The sequence below is a fragment of the Halichoeres trimaculatus genome, unplaced genomic scaffold (genome assembly GCF_033239565.1).
Source record: "Halichoeres trimaculatus isolate MK-OKI-2021-1 unplaced genomic scaffold, fHalTri1.1 fHalTri1_scaffold_13, whole genome shotgun sequence".
In the NCBI taxonomy this organism is placed as follows: Eukaryota; Metazoa; Chordata; class Actinopteri; order Labriformes; family Labridae; genus Halichoeres; species Halichoeres trimaculatus.
Genome location: NW_027437191.1, coordinates 25,743,411 through 25,766,291, shown reverse-complemented (window position 1 = coordinate 25,766,291; position 22,881 = coordinate 25,743,411). Strand labels below are relative to the sequence as shown.

The 22,881-nt window shown below is 40.7% G+C and overlaps 1 protein-coding gene across 2 annotated transcripts in view; it reads right to left on the bottom strand.

Moving 5' to 3' along the window:
• The window catches only part of col12a1b (collagen, type XII, alpha 1b), a 150,022-nt gene that overhangs the window by 37,693 nt on the left and 89,448 nt on the right, over positions 1-22,881 (bottom strand). For both annotated transcript variants that reach the window (XM_074684633.1, XM_074684632.1), the window contains 10 exons: positions 20,982-21,121; positions 20,625-20,754; positions 20,198-20,337; positions 17,347-17,476; positions 12,101-12,246; positions 7,125-7,254; positions 4,871-5,013; positions 2,402-2,531; positions 529-648; positions 249-395 (listed from right to left, as the gene is read on the bottom strand). In XM_074684633.1, coding sequence (XP_074540734.1) covers positions 249-395; positions 529-648; positions 2,402-2,531; positions 4,871-5,013; positions 7,125-7,254; positions 12,101-12,246; positions 17,347-17,476; positions 20,198-20,337; positions 20,625-20,754; positions 20,982-21,121 — 1,356 coding nt within the window. The remainder of the gene's footprint in view (positions 1-248; positions 396-528; positions 649-2,401; positions 2,532-4,870; positions 5,014-7,124; positions 7,255-12,100; positions 12,247-17,346; positions 17,477-20,197; positions 20,338-20,624; positions 20,755-20,981; positions 21,122-22,881) is intronic.

Here is a 22,881-nt window from a genome sequence, read left to right as displayed (position 1 = left end):
GGTTTTTAAAGAAGGGAGGTCAATAACTTTGAGTTTTCATGTCAGCTCTTCTTCTTAAAGTTGATCAATTTGTCTGAGTTTTTTGTTGATCAAAAACAGTTCAGCTTTTACAGTTTCTCTGAATTTGAAGAAACTCCAAGAAAAGAAACTTAATGAGCAGAAACACAGATCCAAGCACTCTGTTTCTACTTTCAAAGATATTTCTTTGGGAACATTTCACAGACATAATAAGATAAATGTGTACGTACGTGTTGTTCCCTGCCCAGCGAGTGGTCCACTCATGCCGCCGGAGTACTGAGCGACTACTTTAACGTCGTACGTGGTTCCAGGCTGGAGGTTGTGCAGAGTGTAAGAGGTCACATCACCCACGAAGAAATCTATGGGTGTGTTAGAGCCTGAAACACAGCAACAAATAAAATAAAGCGTGGAGTTAAAGGTCTGGGACCAAACAGCAATCAGAACAGGTTGAAGTGACAGAGCTGAACCTGTCACAGAAACACAGATTTTAGTGTGCCTTAAGTGTCTCACCTGCAGGAGAGTAAGTCAGTCTGTAGCCCTGAACCGGAGCCTGCACGGGGTCCCAGGCCACCCTGAACCGGGTATACCACTCATCTGATACTCGGAGGTTTCTGGGACTCAACAGGCCAACTGTGAAGAAGAGGAGACACTGGTCAATAACAAAACCGCCACCATACTGTCCCCGCAGGCTGCAGGAGCAACACCGAGTATCTTTACATGTCTCTTTAAAGAAGTGATGACTTTTAGAGGAATCCAAATTAAATTACTCAACAAATGTCTTGGTTAGAGTGAGACTGGAGCAGTTCAGCTGCTTTGACTCAAACCAAAGCTAAACAAGTAAAGCTTTAAAATCAGGGTATTCATCATTTTGCAGGTGTGATCCTTGGGAACAGCTCCACAGATATCTGTAAAAGTCTGAGCAACCAAACAGTCAGGGTAACAAAATGAGCGACTCTTCATGAAACACTGAATAACTTCCTGGATGGACATCTCCTGCAGCAACTCACTGCTGACTCATTTCCCTTCAGCTGCTGATGAAAATCATTAAACATTCAGTTTCTGATTCACATGTTTAGATTTCAGTCGCTTTCTCAGACCTCTCTCTGTTTGTGTAACTTTAAGCAACTGCTAAGCAGTAAATCATCTCCCGAGAGATTTGAGTTTTCTGAACTTGTGAAGCGAGCACATGTTGGCGATGTCTGCTGATGGATGTCTACTGTATTTATTTTCACAGCTCCGACTTGTCTCTGCAGAGCCATCGAGTGTTTCTTGGTTGCAACGGCAGCAGGGAGCTCAGAACCAGCGAGTCCAAACTGAGTCCACAAAAAGCTTGGACTAAACTAGAGTTTCTGTTTTATAAGACTGTTTTCATCCAAAGAATAAAGTAGCTCTGTTCATATTCATATTTCTTTTTTTCATGTCTTCATTGACAGAACAGGATGGTGGATAGAGGGGGAACAGGAATTGAGATTTAAAGGATGGTGTTAGTCGCCCAGTAATGCGACGCCCCAACATAAGCCCCATCCTTCAGCAGGAAAGTTTAACTGAACATTTGGGATGGTATTTGTCATCCGTTTGCAAAGCAGGAACTGTTCAGAATGTGATCATTTGATGGTGGAGGACTGGACTAGTTTAACATTACCCTAAAGTTGTGACTTTAAGACTTTCAGTTTCAACTTAGACCTAGACCACACGTATATGGATATTTTTTTGACCCGATACCTTTGTCCTTACTTAAAAGAAATCTCTGTCCACACCACAGAAATATCTTTGTCCATACGAAGAGGCAAAACTGAAAACAATCGCCTCAGAAGCCTGTAATGCCATGCCTGGCCAATAAGCGGCAGGTTAGCAAAATATGAAAACCATAGAAAAAGGACGTTATGAGCATGCGCAGTCAAAAACAGGAAGAAAGAGCAGTCAACAGAGTAAGGAGATGGCGAGTCGTTTGTGTGGACGGACGATGAGGTGGACTTGTTACTTCATGAACATCAACAACAACAACATCATCAACAACATTACATTTATTTCTAAAACTGTAATGAGGGAATAAAGTGCAAAGAACACAGAATTAGCACAGTAAATGTCAGCCATCGTTCTAGTAGTTGGCAACAGCTTCACTTTTCTTATCCCTTTTAGAGAATCGCCGTTTATGTGGGTGAAATCGCCGTGTACGAGAGGTTGAGACGCCCAATTGGACAGAAAAATGTGCGTTTGGGAATATATCCATATTCGTGTGGTTCAGTCCTTAAACTTCAGAAAACTGCCCAGAAGCTGCTGTGGACATCTTTCCTGCCTTGTCCATCTCATGCAAATCCCGTCATGTTTTGCTTGTTGCATTAACTGTGTTAATAAGGGTAAGAATTAATCTGATCCATCTTACGAGTGCGTCCGTTTCCATTGAGGGATCCTCCAGGCCCCTCGGCGTAGACGGCCTCCACGGTGATGTTGTACGGTGTGTCGGGGAAAAGATTCTGCAGTCGGGCGTTGTTTCTATTTCCAGGAACTGTTGCCTGAAAGGAAAGAGGTTTGAAGACATGATTCAATAAAAATGATGGGATCACTTAAATCCACACACGTGTTTGAGAAATAAAAAGAAGCTCTAGTGTGAGAAACATGATGGTTTTCCTGCAGGTACATGCAGTGAGAAGGCAGGGTCATTTATTAAAGCAGCATGGAAGTGTTTTTCATGTGTTTAGACTTTCTTTTTTGGTGTCAAAGAGAAATCTTTTAAAACTTAAAACTAAACCTCACTCTCACACACATACTACTGCTCTGTGAGGTTGAGTGAAGTTTCGAGAATGTGTGTGCACACAAACTGTTTGCACAATATTTTCATTTATGTGCTGATTTTATGAAAACTTAAAAAGAAAGACTTTTTTGTTTTTGACGGAGCCTTTCTCGTTTAAACAAGGCTCCTCTCCTGTGATTTTATGATGTTTCGCGCATAAATCTGTCAGCGCACTCAGTCAACTTCATGTCTGAAGGTCATAAAAACGATGGCTTTAAACCAGGAAGAAATTATCTTATAAAAAAACAGGTTATCTAAAAGTTTTTTTTAAAGTTCTTGTGGACAATGAATGGAAAGACGTCAAAGGATGAAGTGCAGGGGAGGAGTGTCAACGTTCATCCACTGCTCCTGTGGTCCAGTATTCATGGCAGAAACCTCGTAAACGTCTTTGTGTCATGCTACCAAAGTTTTTATTTGATAAACTATAAATTCAAAGTCAAATTTGGCTTCAATACAAGCCCAGAGGATTTAAAAGACAAATGAAGAGTTTGAGGAGAAACCAGTCAGTGTGAATCAGTTTCCGTTCTCTGCAGTAGGTGAAGGGTCAGATGAGGATGTAAGATTTTAAAAACACAAACAGCTCAGCTCTGCACATCTGCACCCAAAGAAGAGCCGGACTGGAATAAGTCTGGTGAGTAAGCAACTGTCCAGATCTGCAAAAAAAATCTGAGCAGATTCTATAGAGCAATAATGAGGGTCGCAAAACACTGAGTTTGTGATATGCATCTTATTAAGACTTCATATGCTGCAAAAACGGGAGCCTAAATTCAAGAAAAATACTTCAGATTTGGTTAGAAAACATTTAAAACATGTGAAATTATTTTTCTTTGCAGCAGGTTAGAATTTTAATCTAGGAGAAGGAACAATCTCATTTCTAAATTTTAATAAAATGAACTTCCTGAAGCAAAAAAATGAGTGAAATAAACTGCATGTAGGCAAAATTATCTGCCTGCAGTTTCTGTCTTTTATCTTAACTTTTTTAAAAGAACACCCAGAGAGTAAGTTTAAAGTTTATAAATCAAAAACATTTCACCCAGTTGGAAGTGCTCATTAGCTCAGATGAACATTTAATTCATTTCATTTAAATTTACACAAAATAAACAGAGAATCCCACGTGTAGTAAAATCTTTTCAGTGAATATTCGAGGGCCTTTTCCTCCGTCTATCAGGCTCATGTATGTTAATCTGCTTTCAGGCTGAGCAGTCTAAAACAATGAGAGGAAGCTGTTGGTGTTTTCAGATGATGAAACAGTAATTTTCCGCTGTTTCACCATCCAGGCCTGAAATGACTTTTCCATTCTCCAGATCCAGAGTCGTCTAATAAGCAGGAAAGAACGGTTTAACTGGTGACCTGAAGCAGATCATTGCAGCTCAGTTGGATTAAGGACACTGTGTACAAACACAAACCGGCTCCATTGCTTGCAGATGCTAAATTATAATAATTGCATGCATTTAAAAGTTCTCCTGTCAGTGCAGCTCTGCAGAAATCCTCCCATCACGTCGCTCTGCTGCAGAGAGCTGACTCACTCAGAGCAGGTGCTGAGCTGCGGAGGGGAGGGGGAGGACAGCTGGGCCGTCACCCTCCCCCCTTCAGCTCATTATTCAGGACTATTAATAACGCTGCAGCCCAAATAATAGTGTTTGTTTTACAGAACCTGTAATGAGCCTGACTAATCTATGATTTATAACCTGAGTGAAGCGAGGGAATCCTGAGACGTGACTTCAGCTCATAGTTTAGACCAAACGTCATGCAGAACAAGGGAGAATCACTTCAGCTTATCTCAAACACTTATCCGGAGGAAAACACTGTTAATGCTCATTAAGGCTTCAGATATTTGATTCTGAAGTGTTTTGGTTTTTTATTTTACTCTTTAAAAAGAGGAAAGTTGGCCTGTATTTGCCTCAAAACTACTGATACGCAAATCACATTTTCAGCTCTTCTGGCAGCCGGCAACTTCCTCCTTTAGAACTTTTGAGTTCATGAATGTTTCAGAAAAGTGATTTTGTCCCCCTAAAAATAAACCTCCTTAAAGCTGCAATAGATATTTCTTGGTGTACTTACAAACTCAGTGATGGGGTCTCCGGTTAAGGGGGCATAGGCGATCTTGTACTGCCTCACAGGGCCCTCTGCGTGGTCCCAGCCAATGGTGAGGGTGTTTGTGGTGGCATCAAACACACGCATGTTCCTAGGACCACCACGAGGTACTGCATCAAAACAAAACAACATTGGACAGACAAAGTGAACATAAGGGAAATTAAACTCAAACTCAATCTGATTTATTGGCAGCACATCCATAACCATATATAACCATACATTTTATGTATTTTCTTTTGTATTTAATTGTATCTTAACTTTTAATGATTACATTGTAGGCTGCCTATTTTACAACTGTCCGCGGACTACAGCTGGAAATTTGCCATCAGGAACTGTCCACGAAACAATAACTGATAAACTAAAAAAACTAAGAACCAAAATCCTCAAAGCAACATCACAACTTGAGACAGAAACTTTTAACAAGAGTTAGATGTCTTAATGTAAGAATAAAAAAAAGTATGAAGAAGCTAAATGTCCCACTGAAGTTATAAAATGATGTTTAAACTAACTACTTTCTTCTTTGTTTGTAAAGTGTTTCTAGTGGAGCTTGGACTGATGTTTTGGCTCATTATCTTGCTGTAGGATGAATCCCTGACCAACCAGGCTGATTCCAGAGGGTACTGCATGGAGGGTGCTATGAAATACAGCGGGCGCTGTTTTTGGTTCTGGGTACCTCAAACGCTGGGCAAGTCCCAGACCATCATGCTTCCTCCTCACCATGTCACACAGTGAGGGACCATCCTTTCCTTAGCCTACTCCACAGCATAAAAAAAATCCCACATGATAAAGCAAAGATTTAAAACTTTGATTCATTAGTCCATAGCTCCACCATCCCATCTTCAGTAGTCCATTAGGGGTGTCCGATAGTCCAGTCAGCCCCTTTTCTTCTTCTGACTCTGTCTTAAGGCGGGTACACACTACAGGATAATCAGGCTGATTTTTGACCTGATCCCCCCTTTTATGATCAAAGCCAGCAAAGGCCAGATTGTCTGATGACATCATATGTGATTTTCCTGTGGTGTGGGGTGTGTAAAGAGTGATTTCTTCTGGTTGGAACTGCTCGGAAGGCCTCCGATTCAGTCATGTTTGATATTTGCAACTAAAAATGTAGTGTAGCGTACTGTAGTGTGTGGGGCGCTCTGAGAGGAGCAGAGCAGGTACAGCATGTTATCCACGTGTACTGCCCCCGCCATCTCCACAACCTTTTTCATAAGCCCTTTTCTTTTGTGTGTGTGTTTTTTGGGGGGAAATTTTAGAGTCCAAAAAACAAACATCTTTGCTTTTTCCAGTACGTCTGTCATGTTTGTTTACATCGAAGTCACATTTTACTACGCAAGATTTGGAATAATGAGTGTGAAGAAGCTGAGGCTCTGCTAAGGAACCTGTTAGTGTGAGGTGTCCTCGGAGTGCAGAACACACACTGTGAGATCAGCAGAGAGAAATCTTGTGTGATCTGTCTTTTGTTATCATCAAGTGTGTGGTCTCTAAATGTGTGAAGTTTTGGAGAATCCTGTAATGTGTGCCAGCCTTCAGTGATGGATGTTTTTCTTTCTGCTGTCTGTCCGGTCAAAGCTGCATCTGAAAGTCTTCTCTTCACAGTAACTGAAACTGAGACTGAGACACTACCACCTCTTTAATACTGTGAAGCTTGAAGCTGTTGACTCTCAGAAACTGGTCTTCTGGTTCTGGTTTGGCTTTGGCTCTGCCAGATCTCTTTGTGTCAGAGTTTCCAGTCCCAGTTTCTGAGTGTCTTTGAATGCTGGAGATTTCTGAAAATATCTGGATGCCCTGTCTCTCATTAAGAATGATACTATTCTGCTCATTTTGATTTTGATGACCGTCTGATATCTGTGTGTGTTCTGCTCGACTTACCTTTGTACCATTTCAAGCTCTTTATATGACTTTAACTGATTAAATTTCAATAAAACTCTGAAAAAAACTGAAACGGAGATCTTAGTTTTAAAGTAGGCTTCTGTGGTTGGTCAGTTGTTTGACACTAAATACAAATCAGCTTTTTAAAGCAGCCATAAATCATTACATCATGATCATATTGCATCATTGTTGAAAGAAGCTATGTTAGCAAACAGATGTTGACCCTGATGATGCTGAAGCCAGCGAGCTGTTCTGAATCCATATCTGACTCAGTCTGGATGTAAACACAGTCAGCATGAGTCAGTTCTGGACTGTACACACTGTCAGCATGTCACACCGATAGACTTACGTGTTTTCCCGTTGCCTTTGATCGATGACCCCTCTCCGTCCGCGTACATGGCCGACACAGACACTGAGTAAGGGGTGTCTGGGATCAGGTTGTCCAGGAAGGCATTCTGTATAGTTCCAGGAACCATCACCTGTCAGGAGAACAAACCCCAGGTCAGAAAAGATACCATGACATCATTACGAAGCGGGGGGTTGTTTCCTATTCAAATGAGCCTCATCTTGCGTTGCATAAAGCTCTGGCAAAGGTAATGTACATAATGACCTCACTGCTCATCCCACATTCAGTTATCTTCCAGTGTGTGCCGCTGCCAAGATCTCATGAAACACTAACAAAAGTCGTGGGAGGTTATATGCCAAACAGATCCTTCAATCAGTGAGCAAACAGAGGGATAAACAGTTTCTGCGAGGACGCGGCTGGAAAGAGCGAGGCTGTCAGCAGCTCAGGCGTGGAGCGTCTCCTGTCACTAGGGTTATCACGGCATCTATCCCAGCTGGTTTAGTGGGACATTAAAGACTAGATCCATGACTTCATGGGAAAAACCTGCTGTGTTTGAACCCCAGTACAACCTTCATGTTAGAGCTAAAGCAAATATCTCAGAGGGTTTTGGACTAAAGTCTCCTGGCACAATGGACCATCAAATCCAACAACTGGAAGCACAGATGCATGCCTGTTGGTGTGGAGACAAATCCCTGCAGTTAACTCAAAAATAAGGCCAATGGTTTTGTAATTGAGCTTTTAAAACACAATTAATTACCTCAGACTGGGCTTGTTGTCATACAGGCCTTTCCTGAACGCAGCTGGCTGAGGTGAAACTCAGAGAGCAGGGCCAAAGACGTCCATTTTTTGTGTTAGAGGTGTTAAAATGAACAAACTGATTTATGAGATTCCTATTTTTAATATTCTGGTGTCTAAAAGTCACATCTAAGATAAACCAGTTCGCCTGGCTGACGCATAATGATACCCTCAACCCATCCAGACAGCCTTTGGGATCTGGACCGAACCCCCGACACCGACCCATCCGAGTTGGACTCTACCAAAGCTCTTGTGCCTGAATGTTGAAAATCTTTGCAGCCAGGCATCAAAGTCAGCAGTACAGATTGAAACCAGAAGGCTAAAAGCTGTTACAACAGAAAATTACTCACCATAATTTTGGTATCACATGTTAAACCATCACATGTGTGACCAATCTTACAGTTTCCAAGAAAATGTTTCAGCTATAAAATCTTATTCTTGGCTCTGCTCGCTTTCGTTCAGTTTAACCAGCGAAACAGGAGAGATTCTGACATCTCTAAAAAATATGACAACTTTGAATAACTCTGGCATCTGATGTGTTACCAGCTAAATGAGGACCTGAGTGAAAACATGTGTTAGGTAAAGTGAAGCCAGTTTAAACTAATTTCAATAAATTTGTCTTTGAGTGTTGACTTTTTGGTTTCTGAGCTCATCTTTTAGTCCTTTGTGTCACCGCCAAACCGGCCTCACTCGGACCAACATATAATTAAAGGTAATTTGGATCAAACACATCAGAAGTATCTCTTTTTTAGAAAGCAGAAAAAGACCATGGGTGGTTCATTCAAGAAATGATACTTCATCACTAGCAGGCAGATCCTAACAGCAAAACCTGCAGAACAAAATCTTTTCTCTAAGCTCAGAAACTTCATCAGAAGAGCGCTCACCGACCTCAGACACAGATGTGTCCAAGGTGCAGAGTTTCAAAACCTCAGTCACAGAGTTCAAACTCATCATACAGATTTAAAGACCCATTTTTCCAGCTCATGTTGGGATATCTGCACCACTGACCGAAATGAGCCGGTTTAAAAAGACACTAACAAGCTGTGATTTCTACATTAATGAGCATTACAGGAAGAACTGATGATGAACATCAACGTGAACTCCTGGTCCAAAAAGATGGAAACACCCAAAAAGTCTACTTGCTGTTGCACAGGGCCAAAAGAAAACCCACTGTATAAGAAAGCTCAGGAGTTAGGAGCTGTGCATTGCAGAGCCACAATTCAGTATCAAGACTGTGTCAAACTCAAATTTTAACCAAGAAGTGTCAGGTCCAAAATTAGGAGCCACGTGATGGCTACCAAGACCAGAGCCCTGAGCCATGCTGTAATCAACAAGTCAAGAGACAAGTTCAAGAGACAGGAACCCAAAATTTAGAGACTTTATTAGACTGAAAAGATCCAAAATGAGGCCGAATGTTCTGACTTTAAAGCCACACAACTACCAAAAATTTCTGAGAAAAAGTTGGAAAGTGAAGACCAAAAGTGAACTTAAACCCTGTGTAGACTAAAGCCTCTTTATCCAAGACCAGAAAGATTTATGTTGAGTCACAAGCCAAGCCCAAATCAAAAGCCAGGTAATGGCCACCAGACAGGAGTTATGATCCATTGTAAGTCAAGATAAAATGTCTCAATCCATGATCAAGTCCAGACAAAAAAAGCAACCATAAAGAGTCCATTGCATAACTGAAAGAGCACAAGGTAAAGCATCAAGTCCAGACTATGAAGCCTTAAGCCATGGAAAAAATCAAGAGCCACGTGAAGGCAACCAAGCCCAAAGGTATGAGTCACATTGTGATTGACAAGTCAAAAACCAGAACTAAAAGCTTCTGTCAAGAACTTAAGACAAGACCACAAAACCCAAACCAAAGACCTCATATGGACCAAAATAAGTTGGAATGAGTTTTGACCTGAGAGCCACATCACAACCAACAACTTCCAAGAAAGCATCAATGAGTGAATACTCCAAGTATCAACTCAAAAAATGGTTTTGATCTACAATAATGATCTATCTGCACATTAAAACGTCTCTAAGTCAGGCTCAAATCGAGGCAGGTGATAGCCATCAAAGCCAGAGTGATGATCCATGTCATGATAACATGTCTCGAGTCCAGAGCGAGAGATCAAAACCAAGAACTAGAACAAGAACTAACCTCTTACACCTTGTCAAAACCAAATCCTAACACACAAAGGTTAGTCCCAGATTGACCAAAACAAACATGGTCTTCGTGATTATCTACAAGTTTAAACCAAACAACAAGTCACAACAAACACCTCAGGAGCAGAAGACCAAACAGCCTCAGGTCAGGAAACACATCAATCCGAGTATCCTCTGGTAAAGCCTTCAAATGCCAAATCAAGTTAAGTCCCAAACAAGAATCCACAAGAAGCACTACTTGATCCAAGGAAAGAACTTGATCTTGGTTGAATAAACTCAAATCAAAAAGTTATACAGTACATGCAAACGTTAAGCTTCCAGTCCATAGCCAAATAAAAGGCCAAATTCAGGACCACATAGATTCAGTTCAAGAACCAAGTCAAAGCCAAAAAAAGTTACAGTTTTAGACCAACAAGTTCTTCCTTAAGAACCAAGTCAAGACCCAAATGTCTAAAGAAAGGAACCTAGCCCCAAAAGGTCCCAAGTCAAGACAAACAAGTCTGACTTTTAAAAAGCCAAAGGAGTTAAGAGCAAATACTAAAAGTCAAGACCTACAAGTACCATAAGAAGCCAAGAACATAAGGTAGGTTCATTCTGGTACCAGCCATTCTTGGTCTAAAGTCTTCTTACCGTGAAGCAGGGCTGAGTTCAAGGACATGATGTTCTAAAAAGCTGCTCTCACTGAAGTTTCCAACTCCTCCAGAATGAGGTGTTCCAGATTTTATCATGACTTTGAGGCTTTTTTATATTTTTACTTTTCATTTTCAAGACCAAATGAGGAAGTGATTAGTAGAAAATAAAGTATTAATAACCAATGGCTAGAATAATCATCTTTGATGCAGCACTTTCTGCTTTGATTTTGACTTTATTTAAGAAAAGAAAAAAAAGCAAAACAAAACAAGAAGAGTCAGACGGATGAGACAATCACTCATATTTAGGGGCTCTGGCTTTCAACAAGCCCTCATTGTTCTTCCTTTTGTTTCTTTTTTCTTCAATGGGGGCTCGGGCTTTGCAATGAGCCACTCTTCCCCATGTACCATGAGGATAGCTGAAGATCAGGTGCTGAAAATCAGATTTGCATCAGGTAATCATCTTGTTCCTCAGTCTTTGAGGAGATAGATGATGCAAAGCTATGATCCACTGCTCTTAAAGAGGGGCAACACCACCAGGTAAATCAAGAGGAGTGTTGAAGATTGGGTGCCTGGTAATTGGCATCAGCTAATTAAGACACACATGACTAAGGCCATGTCCACACATAGCCGGGTATGTAGGAAATCTCATATCTTTCTATACGTTTGGACCAGTTGTCTGCACAAAACCGCAGTTTTATGTCACTGAAGAAGATGTTTTCTGGACACATCAGCCAAGGGAAGATTTTGGAAAACTCTGGTTTCATGGCTTCATGTTGATGATGGGAAACAGAGTTTTTGGTTCTCAAACGTCACAGCTGAGTAACAGGGCTTCATGCTGATTGGATGGCATGGGTTTCACATCTGAAAAACACTTCTGAATATGGGTTTGGTGGTATCCTTTCAGCTGTATGCACCGACGGATTTACATGGTATGTGTGGATGAAAGTATTTGTAAAAACATATGAAGGGGGTATTCGTTTTTGAAAATATCCAGCCACATGTGACCAAGACATAAAACACATGAATAAGGTCTGGGGACATTTCTCCCGTGTTTCTGAACTATTTCACCGTGTGCAATAGATGCGATTTCCATGGAAATTGTCTACTCTCCATTGTAAATCTTGTTTTCTTTAACAGGAATCGTCATGAAGCCTTTCCAGCAGCATCATTCGTAATGGGAAAAATGGATCATGTGTTTCCGTTGCAGGTATTTATAGTTTGAGTAAATCAACATGCCAGAGATCGCCCTTCTGTTATCTTTACATGCTGCTCACTGTAATCCTGCTGCTCTGAGAGCAGACACAGTGATCTCCGGGGAAACCACTTCCACTCCCCCTGAAGGCAAATACTCTCCCTAATGACAGTTTGTGTTTTAACAGCCTGCAGAGAGCTACTCACCGTCCCCGTGCTGGGTCTGGCTCCGGTCAGGGAGGAGTAAACCACCCGGTATTGCTGAACCTGGCCTGAGGCGGGCTCCCAGCGGGCGTTCAGACTGTTGGGGGTGGGGTTGTACACCTGGATGTTCTTGGGTGGCGTGCGTGGGACTGCAGGGGTCAGAGAGGTTAAGAGAAAGTGAAGTGAGCAAAGGGAGGGTGCTGATTTTCTGCTTTAAGACCCAGAGGATGAAACCTTAAGCTGCCGGATTTGGAACATGAGTGGTTTCATTCCTGAACACGTCAGGAATGTTTTAGTTCTGCACTTTTAAAGCCTACAAGAGCAATGTGAAACCAAAGCCCTGAATAAATAAATCTAACTCATTTATGTCAACAATTTACAAAAGGTCCTGACTCCAGATAACTCTGCTAGAGTCACAAAGTCAGTGAACACATCTGTAAACGTCGGCTTTGTTTTGTTAAAGCTAAGAATTAAAACAAGCTGATCTTTGTTGGACTGCTCTCCAAAGTCTCTGGCTTTCACATCACTGAAGAGAAGAATGAATCTGCTCTGCTTCTCAGCTGAATCAGAGGTTGAACCAATTGCTGAGTGAGGCAGAAGTGTCCTGCAGGAGAGTCGTTTTATGATGTCTACGCCGAGAACGCGCAGAGAGAAGTAGCACAGTTTTGGGTTTATGCAAAAGCCCTTAACTTCCCTTTTAAACCAAACCAGATGTGAATATCCTCTTGGTATTTGGAGCTTTACCCAATAAAATAGAGCTAAACGCAGTAGGTAGACGTAAGCTGAGCCTCTCTGCCACATTAAGACAAACCTCCAGAGCGTAAACCTTCCTCTAATGTTGTATAACCTTATTAAAATATAATCATTTAATACCTCCAGAGCGCAGAAGACACAGCCTCTCAGGATGTTTAACTTCGATCATCCAAGGACAAAATTACCTTCTATCCTTCAGAGGGATTATGTAATCTTGATCTAATTTGGTCTCATTAATCGTTTTCGAGCAGTCAGAGACGGTTTTTTGTTCAGATGCTGGACTGAAACTCTGTTTTTGTTCAGACTAAATGTGACAAATTCCCTCTGGGACTGAAACAGTAAAACTGGATTGAATTACTGGTAACAAAAGATTATTAACAGGCTCACATTCATCCATGGACTGAGTCACAAAGAGGCGCTGTTAGCCGCTACGAAGGAGAGGTCACATGACCCGCTAATGGACAGACATTACGAGCTCACATCTGGAAACAGACGATGCATGAGACACCGAAGTTTCTAATCAAAACTAATCGTGCCTATTTAGTTTTGTGCTAAATAGGCAAGTCACCAGCACTTTGGAAGCTTCCTCTGCTGTTGCCATGCTAGAAAGCCATACTTCTTGATCCAATATAGTAGACGGTTTTGGACACAGAATCTGACCCTGGAAGGTTTGGAAAGGGACAAAAAACTGTATACCCCTTTAAGAAGATTTACCAATATGTGATGTCACAAATTGATCAAATTGTGGTCAAATGTCCATCTTGTAAAAGATCCAAGAGACACTGAAGTTTTATAAAACACAACAGCTACTGATTGAGAATCAGTCATTTCTATTTAGCTGTGTGCTTAAAAGGCAGTCACCAGTATTTTAGAAGCCTCCTCCACTGTTGCCATGCCAGAAAGCTTGCTTTTAGATTAAAAACAACAAATATGGCTGACTGTTTGGGATCTTGAATCTGATCCAGTAAGTTTGGAAGGGGACAAAACAAACCCAGGGAAGTCTCTAATCAAAAATGTTTAATTTCTAAATCACTGTGTGCTGAATGGACATTCACCAGCACTTTGGAAGCCTCCTCCTATGTTGCAATGCCATAAAGCAATGTTTCTCAAAGTTAAATGACAACTATTAGAAACTTAGTTTTTTGGACCCAGATTTTGACCCAGAAATATTTGAAAGGGACGAAAAAAATCTGGCACCTAAGAACATTTATCAGGTATTTTTTGATCAAGATTCATCAATCTGTGATGTCACAAGTTGCAAAGATGTCCGTCTTGTGTTATTCTTCTACGACTTTTTGAACAAGAAGCAGTGTGCAATTTTCTGAGTCTCAGATCATGAATAAGTCATGACTATTTAGATCAGTTCTAAAATAGCAGACCTAAGCACTTCAGAAGCCTCCACTGCTGTTGCCATGCCAAAAAGCTATGCCTCTTGATTTAAAACAAGAAATACTACTGACTGTTCCGACCCAAATCTCAAATGAAGGGTTTTGAAATGGACAATATGAAAAATAGGCAAAAAATTATGCTCATGAGGCTCATTTAAGAAGATTCACCAATCTGTGATGTCACAAAATGAGCAAATGTCCATCTTGTGTAAGCCTGTGTGACTTTTTTGCCCAACAATTTGAAACTTTGGCCATTTTGGTGTTGACATCCAACATCTCGGACTCTTTCTTGTGATTTTCTGATGTGTGCCCTTGAGAGTCGTCTGTTGGCCCACAGTCATGTCTCACTCACAGCTCTCCGATTAAAAAAACGGGGGATACATTTCTGCTGACGGAGCAGGGCATGCCGTCTGGGCCTACAGAAAACCAGCACTCACAACAGGAGGTCAAACCGCACAGCTAGAAGCAGCCATCGAGGATAGAGTGAACGTTTCTCCATCCAGACTCTTCGGTTGCAAACAGTAATTTAACGTTTCTCTGATATTAATCGCTGGAAAAACTCTTCAGCCTCTCTTTTGTTCCATTGACTCATCCTGAGGGGGGTTACGGATGTTTGTGATTTAGGAGTTTTGGCTTGTTCAAAGGATTACAGTTGTTTTTCCATTCGATCGTAGCATTCACCTGAGAGATACTGCGTCTGAGAAAGATCTCTCTGATGTCAGTGTTTGCACAAAAATAAAGCTGAGTAACAGGGGGTAAGCTCAGTTCAGGAGAGTCATAATGAGGTTACCTAAGGACAAAAAAAGATGACTTAATCTTTTCTCAGTGAAGGAATGAAGACTACCACCAATCAAACCATCACCTTAAACCTTCCTCTCACCTTGGAGGAGCTGATTTCACATATTGCTTAAGAGAAATCAGCCATGGAATATTATCTCCAACATAGGCCAAAAAACATGTGAGGAACACTGATTTAAAAGTTGCTGACCCTGTTTTGAGTGTCTCCCTTTAACTGTACCTAACAGTGATTCAAGAATTTCAGTCTTTGCCTTACTAGCAAAACATTTTGGGATCTTAATGTTCGACAAATGCAAAAAGTTGCAGGATATACAGCACAATGTTTGGGGTATAAGAGCCTGGTCAGAATACTTTTTTCATCCACAGTTTTTTCCATGACAGCTTTTAGGTTTTGGAACTTTTACTGAAAGTGTGAAGCAGTACTATGAAACTGATGGCTAAAGAGTTAGACTTTTATGTAAAGGAAAGATTTTCTGACTGTGGAGTAAAAACTGTGGTTTTAACTTACAAGTTTTAGTTGTGGCTGATAATCAGCCACTGCCTCTGACTGTCCATCTGTTTGAGCTCCTATTCAACTTTGGTGTTTTAAAAATATAATGAGTTCCATCCAGTTCAGTATTTCTGTGACCACAGAAACCAATCAAGGATGGTATAATGAAATTATGTAGATGTGCTTAGAATAGACCCAATGTGAGGAGGGGTTTCTTGTCTCAAGGTTCATGAATATGTAATTCCACACCACCATATAGTCTGCACTACTTACAGCTGATGATCTCAGAGGCTATCTTCAAGGTCACAATCATGCAATCTTGTTTGTCACACTGTATATATACCCTGTTAACCTGGTTAAAGTTGAGAGAGTCGGAGGACTGAACCAAGCACTTGTTTGCTGTCTCCTTTCTTTCTCCCTCTGATCAAGGATTTGGGCTTTTGGCTCAACTGAGAAGCTTCTGTTCAACTTTTTTACTTTGGCAAGGCCCAACCTACGAATTTCTAGTTCAGGACAGGAAACCACTGACTGGACATGTTGATGTTTTTCGACGGGCAATCGCTTTCCCTTTCCAATGAGTGATGTAACAGTTGTTATAGGGTTAAAAAATCATCTTCCCCTTTAACCCCTTACTCCCTGGATTAATTAAAAAATATAATAATACATTTTTTATATGTTTTTGCATTCTTACATTTGTTGAATTTAGTGGAGGTTGTAAATTTGAGTATAGTATAGGGATGGGTACCGAATTAGATACCTTTATAGGTATCGACCGAAATCTATCAAAAGTACAGAGTACATATTCAGGTAAAATCAAATGGTACCATGTTTAGGTACCTAAATGCATCCTTGTGACTGTGATGGACAGCATTGCAAGGTTATGCATTAAAGAATAAATATGTTAAATTGAAAAAAACTATACTTTATTATCAAACAAATTGATATTTTTTACCACATAAACATAAAAAAGTACCAAAAATTGGTACCGTTGAGTACCAGTACTGATTGCCAGGTACTGGGCATCGGTACAGTATTGTTTCAAATATGAAAGGTACCCATCCCTAGTATAGTACGCACAATAATTATAGCTAAGTTATTTTACACATAAAAAATAGACATGAGAAGTTCATGCCCTGACCAACACATTGTGACATAGTGGATCTGATATGATCTTTGGTATGTGTAGAATATGAACCAATAGGTAATAATGAGATACAAAGGTCATTTCAGCTGCATCAAGACCTGACAGAGTATGTCTCAAATTTGCAACAACAGGCATCAAGGGGTTAAAGAGCAGCTCTGTCTGCAGGGATCCTTTCTTTCAAATGTTGTCAGACACTCTGAATAACCATAACAAGAGCATACAATCACCCAAAGGTCAAACAGCGCTCTGTTTCATAGCTTTAAGTTGGAGCATTTTAACTCTGGCGCTCTCTACACCTGCTTTCATTTCTTTTCTGCAGGATGGTGTATCTACAAAAAAATGTGTAAATGATGAATGAACGGCCAACAGGAGCCTCTAAGGACATGATGGATGTGAGAAATTAAGTGCACATGAAAACATATTTGGAAAAACAAATGTGGAATTTATGTCCCGCTCTAATGGAAGGATATTGTGTGTCAGTTTTATACCAGAGGAAGAGCTTCAAAGACGGGGGTTATTTTATTCTTGGACGAAAAGCTCCTTCTCTCTGCAGATTTATCAAATCTCAGAGAGAGAGTTGTTTTGTAAAAGCAGATGTTGGGAGGGTGAAGGGGGGGTATTTTATAATCATTGATCAGAAACAAACTGATCAGACTTTCAATGAGGTCAGACTCACGTGTTTTTCCTTTGTCAGACTGGCGAAGACCCTCTCCCTCAGGGTAAACAGGGACCACAGTCACAGTGTAAGGAGTGTCTGACAGCAGGTTCCTCAGGACAGTGTTGGTGGTGCCTCCAGAAACCTGCTCCTGTTTGACCACAGAGAAAAAAACCCACTCATTAATGAACATGGCTGTGATGCAAATATGAAACAGCATACGATAAATGATGGCTGCAAAGACCAACATTTTCTTGCACAATCTGTTATAAAAACTTTGACGTCAAAGATAATAAAGCTCAACATTTATGACACTCAGTCTGGTTCGATTATTATTTCACTTAGCAGCAGAAAATCATCATCTAGCATCATGTTCTGCCAAACACTAACAAGACAGAGGCTATGTTCAGACTGCCAGTCTGATTTTTTGGCATTTCCAGATTAAATCCAGATTGATTTTAGCAAGTCTGGACTGAAAATAAAAACATGAAATTAGATTTCTGCAAATCAGACACAGGCTGCACTTGGAGGTCGTTTGAAATCTGATTCAGCTGCACATCAGACCGATGCCCTGACTGCTCCTCAAGAAAAAGTCTTTCTTTATCTGTTAACTCTTGATACCAGGTGGAAACATCAGCAAATTCTGCTTCTTATAAAGGAAAATTTTCTCCTTTAGGGGGCGATGAGGGCAAAATATGTCAGAATGTTTTAATGGCAGGATCAGGATCTGGATTTACGCTTCAAATATTTCTCATCCTGCAGTCTGAACTTTTTTCAAACACCAATTTTTGACTTTAATCTGGTCTTGTGTCCTTTGATGTGATGATGTCTGCTGTAAGAGTTTTTGATTTTCTGCAGAATGTACAGAGCTTTAAACATGTAACCTATGTACAGCACACACGTAGTTCAGTGAGATGTTACTGAATACACTTTGGTTTGTGCACAAGAGAAATTGTAAAAGTAAACATCAGTTGGAACAGGATTCATTTCAGAGGCATGATTAATACATCATAATATGAAAGCTGGAGGCCTTCTGTAATCCTTCCCATAATGCAACTGAACACTTCTGATGACTGAATCCATATGAGCTGTCGCCTTTTCACTAAACACAACAAAATGTTTGCAGCTGGTTGAGTCCAGACACTAAAAAAAATTGTTGGTTAATTTTGAAAGGGATTATATTCAATGCTTAAATAAATCATCTGTGAATTATTGAGCAGATTTTGTGGTTTGAAAAATAAAAAGTTTTCAGGTAAGTGGCTGGTTAGAAGCTGCAGTGAGTCCAGTCCTGGTTCAGTTTTGTCCTTTTTACAGAAGATGAAAGCTGGGGGCCGTTAGAGCACAGCCCCTGGCCCTGACTTTGACAGCCCTGGGTTACGATGCTGCAGAATTGTAGATTGTGTTTGAACTAGTTCATAGGACTTTCTCTGTTTTATATGTATTATACAAAGATGACTTCTCGGACTAATAAAAATTTCAAACAAGTTATGAGGCTACATGACAAGTTTTAAGAGGATGGGAACTTTAATCAAAACCAATCTGACTTCTAGCTGTGATACATTTCTGTCCCAAGTTTTTCACGAAGAAAAAACACCTGAGCAGAGCTGAGAAACATGCAGCATGAACAAGTTATCATCAGAAAAGATGGATATATAATAAGAAGCACAGATGGCCTGGTGGTCTACATTGCACTGCATGAGGTTCACCCATAGGCGTCGTCACCCATCTGTTCATGATACAGTGAAATGAAGCTTATTCGCTGACGAAGCCACACTGGACATGACGTAGGCTGTGAGCTTTCTTTCTAACAGCGATGGGGTGCCCATAAGTCATGCGAGATGAACTAGAATAAAGCCCTTTGCACACCAGATGCGTATTTTTTGCGAGAATATTTCGCACCATACTGATTTTAAGCTTTCACACCAGCAACGCTCTTTCACTAAGCAAAGTTGCGGCATTAAATTTTTTGGACCGAAGTCGATTTTTCCAAAGTTTCACTCGCGACGAGTACACATCTGACCAATTAAATGCTTGTTGTTGACAAGTAACATACCAAACATTCAACATTGATTGTGTTCGTGTCCCAGCACCCGGTTCTTTACGACAAAATACATAAAAACTTCAGGAGGGGAATAGCTGCGGAGATTGAATATGATGCCTCCAAATTTTTTGCAATTTCATGCTGTTTATTCCCATGGCCATTGGTGTGCAAAGGCCTTTAAAAAAAAATTCAACCCCCCCTGCACTGTGGGCCACCAGCAAAAATTAAAAAATTAGCGTTCAGACCCAACTGTTTTTTTGAACCAAAATAAAATAAAATTGTTAAATAAATAAAATTTGAATAAATAATTTGGTTATCATTTGGTCTATGATTGAGCCTCAGACTCCTTCAGCAATGCATGTAGACTTACAGAAGCCTCCAGCGCCTCTTTTGGATCTGGCTGGTTCAAATCCTGACTGCAAACACTTCCATTTAGCTTTGCACTGACAACTGAAAGTACTGTATCTGCACTCATCTCTTTACATGATGTCTTTCTCCACAAGTGCGTCTTGAACTGTGTGTTTTGTTTTTGTGCTTGGTTTTATTTATTTATTTTTATTTTTTTTATTTTTTTTTTTGTGTGTGTGCTTTCGTTTATGTTTATGTTAAAGCACTTTGTAAACTTGTGTTTTTAAAAGGTGCTATATAAATAAAGTTATTATTATTATTATTATTTTTATTTTATCAATTAATAATTTTTTAATGTTTTATGGAATAGTTTTGTTTTTCTTTCTTGTGATTTTATTTTATTTTAGCTGTAAAGCACTTTGGTTTATGTGCTTATAATAAAACTTGTGTGATGAAGCAGATGACGTCATTCAGATGTCTCACCATGTCCTCGGCGCCTCCAGATGCAGGAACGTAGAAGATGCGGTACTGCCGCACGTTTCCCTCTGCCGGCTCCCAGCGCACCTTCAGAGAGCTGGTGGTGGGATCGATGACCTGCAGATTCTTTACGCCACCGAGAGCCTCTGTGAACACACACACACACACACACACTCAGTGCATGAGTAACAGCAGAGTCAGACCAGCAGACACTAGTCACTCTTCTTTAACCTCACCCCAACTGCAGGAAATATTGGTTCACGCCAAGTTTTTAGAGTTAGCATTAGTATTAAAACCATAATTTCTTCACCACATCTTAAAACCTAACAAAGCTGTCAAATTTGTGGTTTCAAGACTTGATGGGTGCATTATCTGGAGTCTGTTTTCACAAACATAAAAACAAGCTTGTATGAAGACATGGTTTTCAACTCACTCGTCTTCCCGTTCTCAGACGCCCGTTTTCCCTCCATGTCGGTGTAGATGGGCAACAGCGTCACTTTGTACTCTGTGTCTGGTTTCAGCTCTCTCAGCACCGTGTTGGTCGACATTCCTGAGACCTGAGTCTGGGGAGGACAAAGGACCAAAGATCAAAAAACAGAAATAGACTTCCTGTCTATAGGGATGAGATATCTGTAAGTTGTCTCCTCTCACTAAGTTTTCAGTTCAAAATTTTCAGATCAGTTCAGCAACCTCTTCTCAAATCCCAGAAACAAAGTGCATACATATGATTTGCGTAAAACAGTGGCAGTTGTTTGAGCAGATGAAAGGGTAAACTGGATCATAAACCCACCATGCTCTCGTCTCCTCCAGCAGCCGGGACGTAGATGATCTGGTACTGCCTGACGTCGCCCTCGGCCGGCTCCCAGCGGACCCTCAGGGAGTTGGTGGTGGGGTCGGTCACCTGGAGGTTCTTCACTCCACCCAGAGGTCCTGAAAGACACAAAGTGACTTAATCCTTGTTTTTTAAAATCCTGTAGGGGAGATAAGAAAGGTTGGATTCACCAAAACAGAACAGATGTCTGAACACCAGTGAGGCTGTCAGTCACAGGGGAGTAGATTTTTATTTTTCCATCAGTGTTAGGTTTCTGGAGTGTAACAAGGTGAAAACATCCCAATGAGGATGGTTATTTTTTACTTCCTCTTTACACTCAACCACAGCAGATAATCTTCAGCGTATGTTTTGTCCTGCAGGCTGCAGCGATGCAGAAGTTGTCTTCACTTTCTGGCGTTCGTTCTGCTCTTTAGGAGCACTTTACCAACGTGTGTTTTCTTCACTGTCTTGGTGGTTTTCTGCCTTGTTGTGGCTTCCTGTCCTCCAGGCAGACCATGGATTTGGTTTCTCAATAAAAAGGAAGATTTCCCAAAGGTATGATTGCGCTGCAGTGTGTTAGTTGTGTAATAAAGAACAACCACACATCAGCTGCCGAGAGGACGACATTTATCATCCCTTCACTTTCCAGGGATGGTTTCTGTTTCTCAAAGAAAGAAGATGGTCACTGTCTCCTCGTTTGAGTCACCAAAGAGCGTATGAGCCACAGCTCCCTGGTGGCCTGTGGGTTTTTTCTACATAGTATTTCACAGTAATGATGCTCCAGCTTAGCCTGGGAAGAGGACAAAATTGCAAGCTCATGTTTTCTTTGTTCTGGCAGATGAATCTGTTCTTCCTCTCTTCAGACAGTTTCATCCATCGTGATGCACATGGAGCCAAAAACAACCAAGTATGTGGCAAGTTTGAGCACTGAGATATTAGTCTTAACTATGAAGGTGTCTGCAGCTGATTTAAAGCTCTGAATTGTTGAACTTATGATCAATTAACAAACAATAAAACAACTCAAACAGGATAAACTCTGTGTCCTGCATGTAAAAAAAGTGCAGCTGCCTCATGTTTTAACTCAGTTGGTGGCAGTATTTATTTCTTAAATGAGAATTGTGGTGATAATGTTCATTTTTATGACAAAAATGGAGCTAAAATACTTCACTGATGATAAGAACTCTGAAGAAGGTTTGTTTTCATTAACAAATTGATGGTTACGCAAAAATATGTGTGGTTGACTGTCAGATACTCCATCATATTTTACCCACTGTGTGTCTGATCTGTCAAAATAGAATCCATGCATTCCTCTAACAGGCATTTTGGGTGGGGAGTAACTACAGGTTGCGGACCAACCTCCTTGGACAGGACCTTGCCAATATGCCATCTGTGCCTCTTCTTTGAATCTTAACTTTTGATTTGCCCCCCTGTAAAGATTTGCATACTGTGTGTATGCGGTAAATCTTATATTGAAGTTACTTCAGTGCTGACTGCAGCTATACAAATGAAGATTTTGGATTCTACAAGCAACCAAACTCGTCCTCCTGCTGGATGTCTACAGGCTGAGCTTTATTAGTTAAAAAACTTTGAAGGTCCCATATTATGCAAAAATCCCTTTATTAAGTCTTTAAGTAAAATTTGTGGGTCTCTGGCTTTTTCAGCCCACAAAATGTGATATTAAATGACAAAACCTGTACTAAGTAGTGCTTGTGAATGTAAAATCCTGACCTTAAACGAGCTGTTTGGATTTGGGGGATTTGCCGACGTCAGCAATTCCCTTTTTTGACCAATCAGGAGCAAGTCTGACCTAATTGGTCCACCGGAGCATATACCCCCGGGCCCCCTCCCCATCCACTCCCCAAAAGTGGAGGAGCCATCA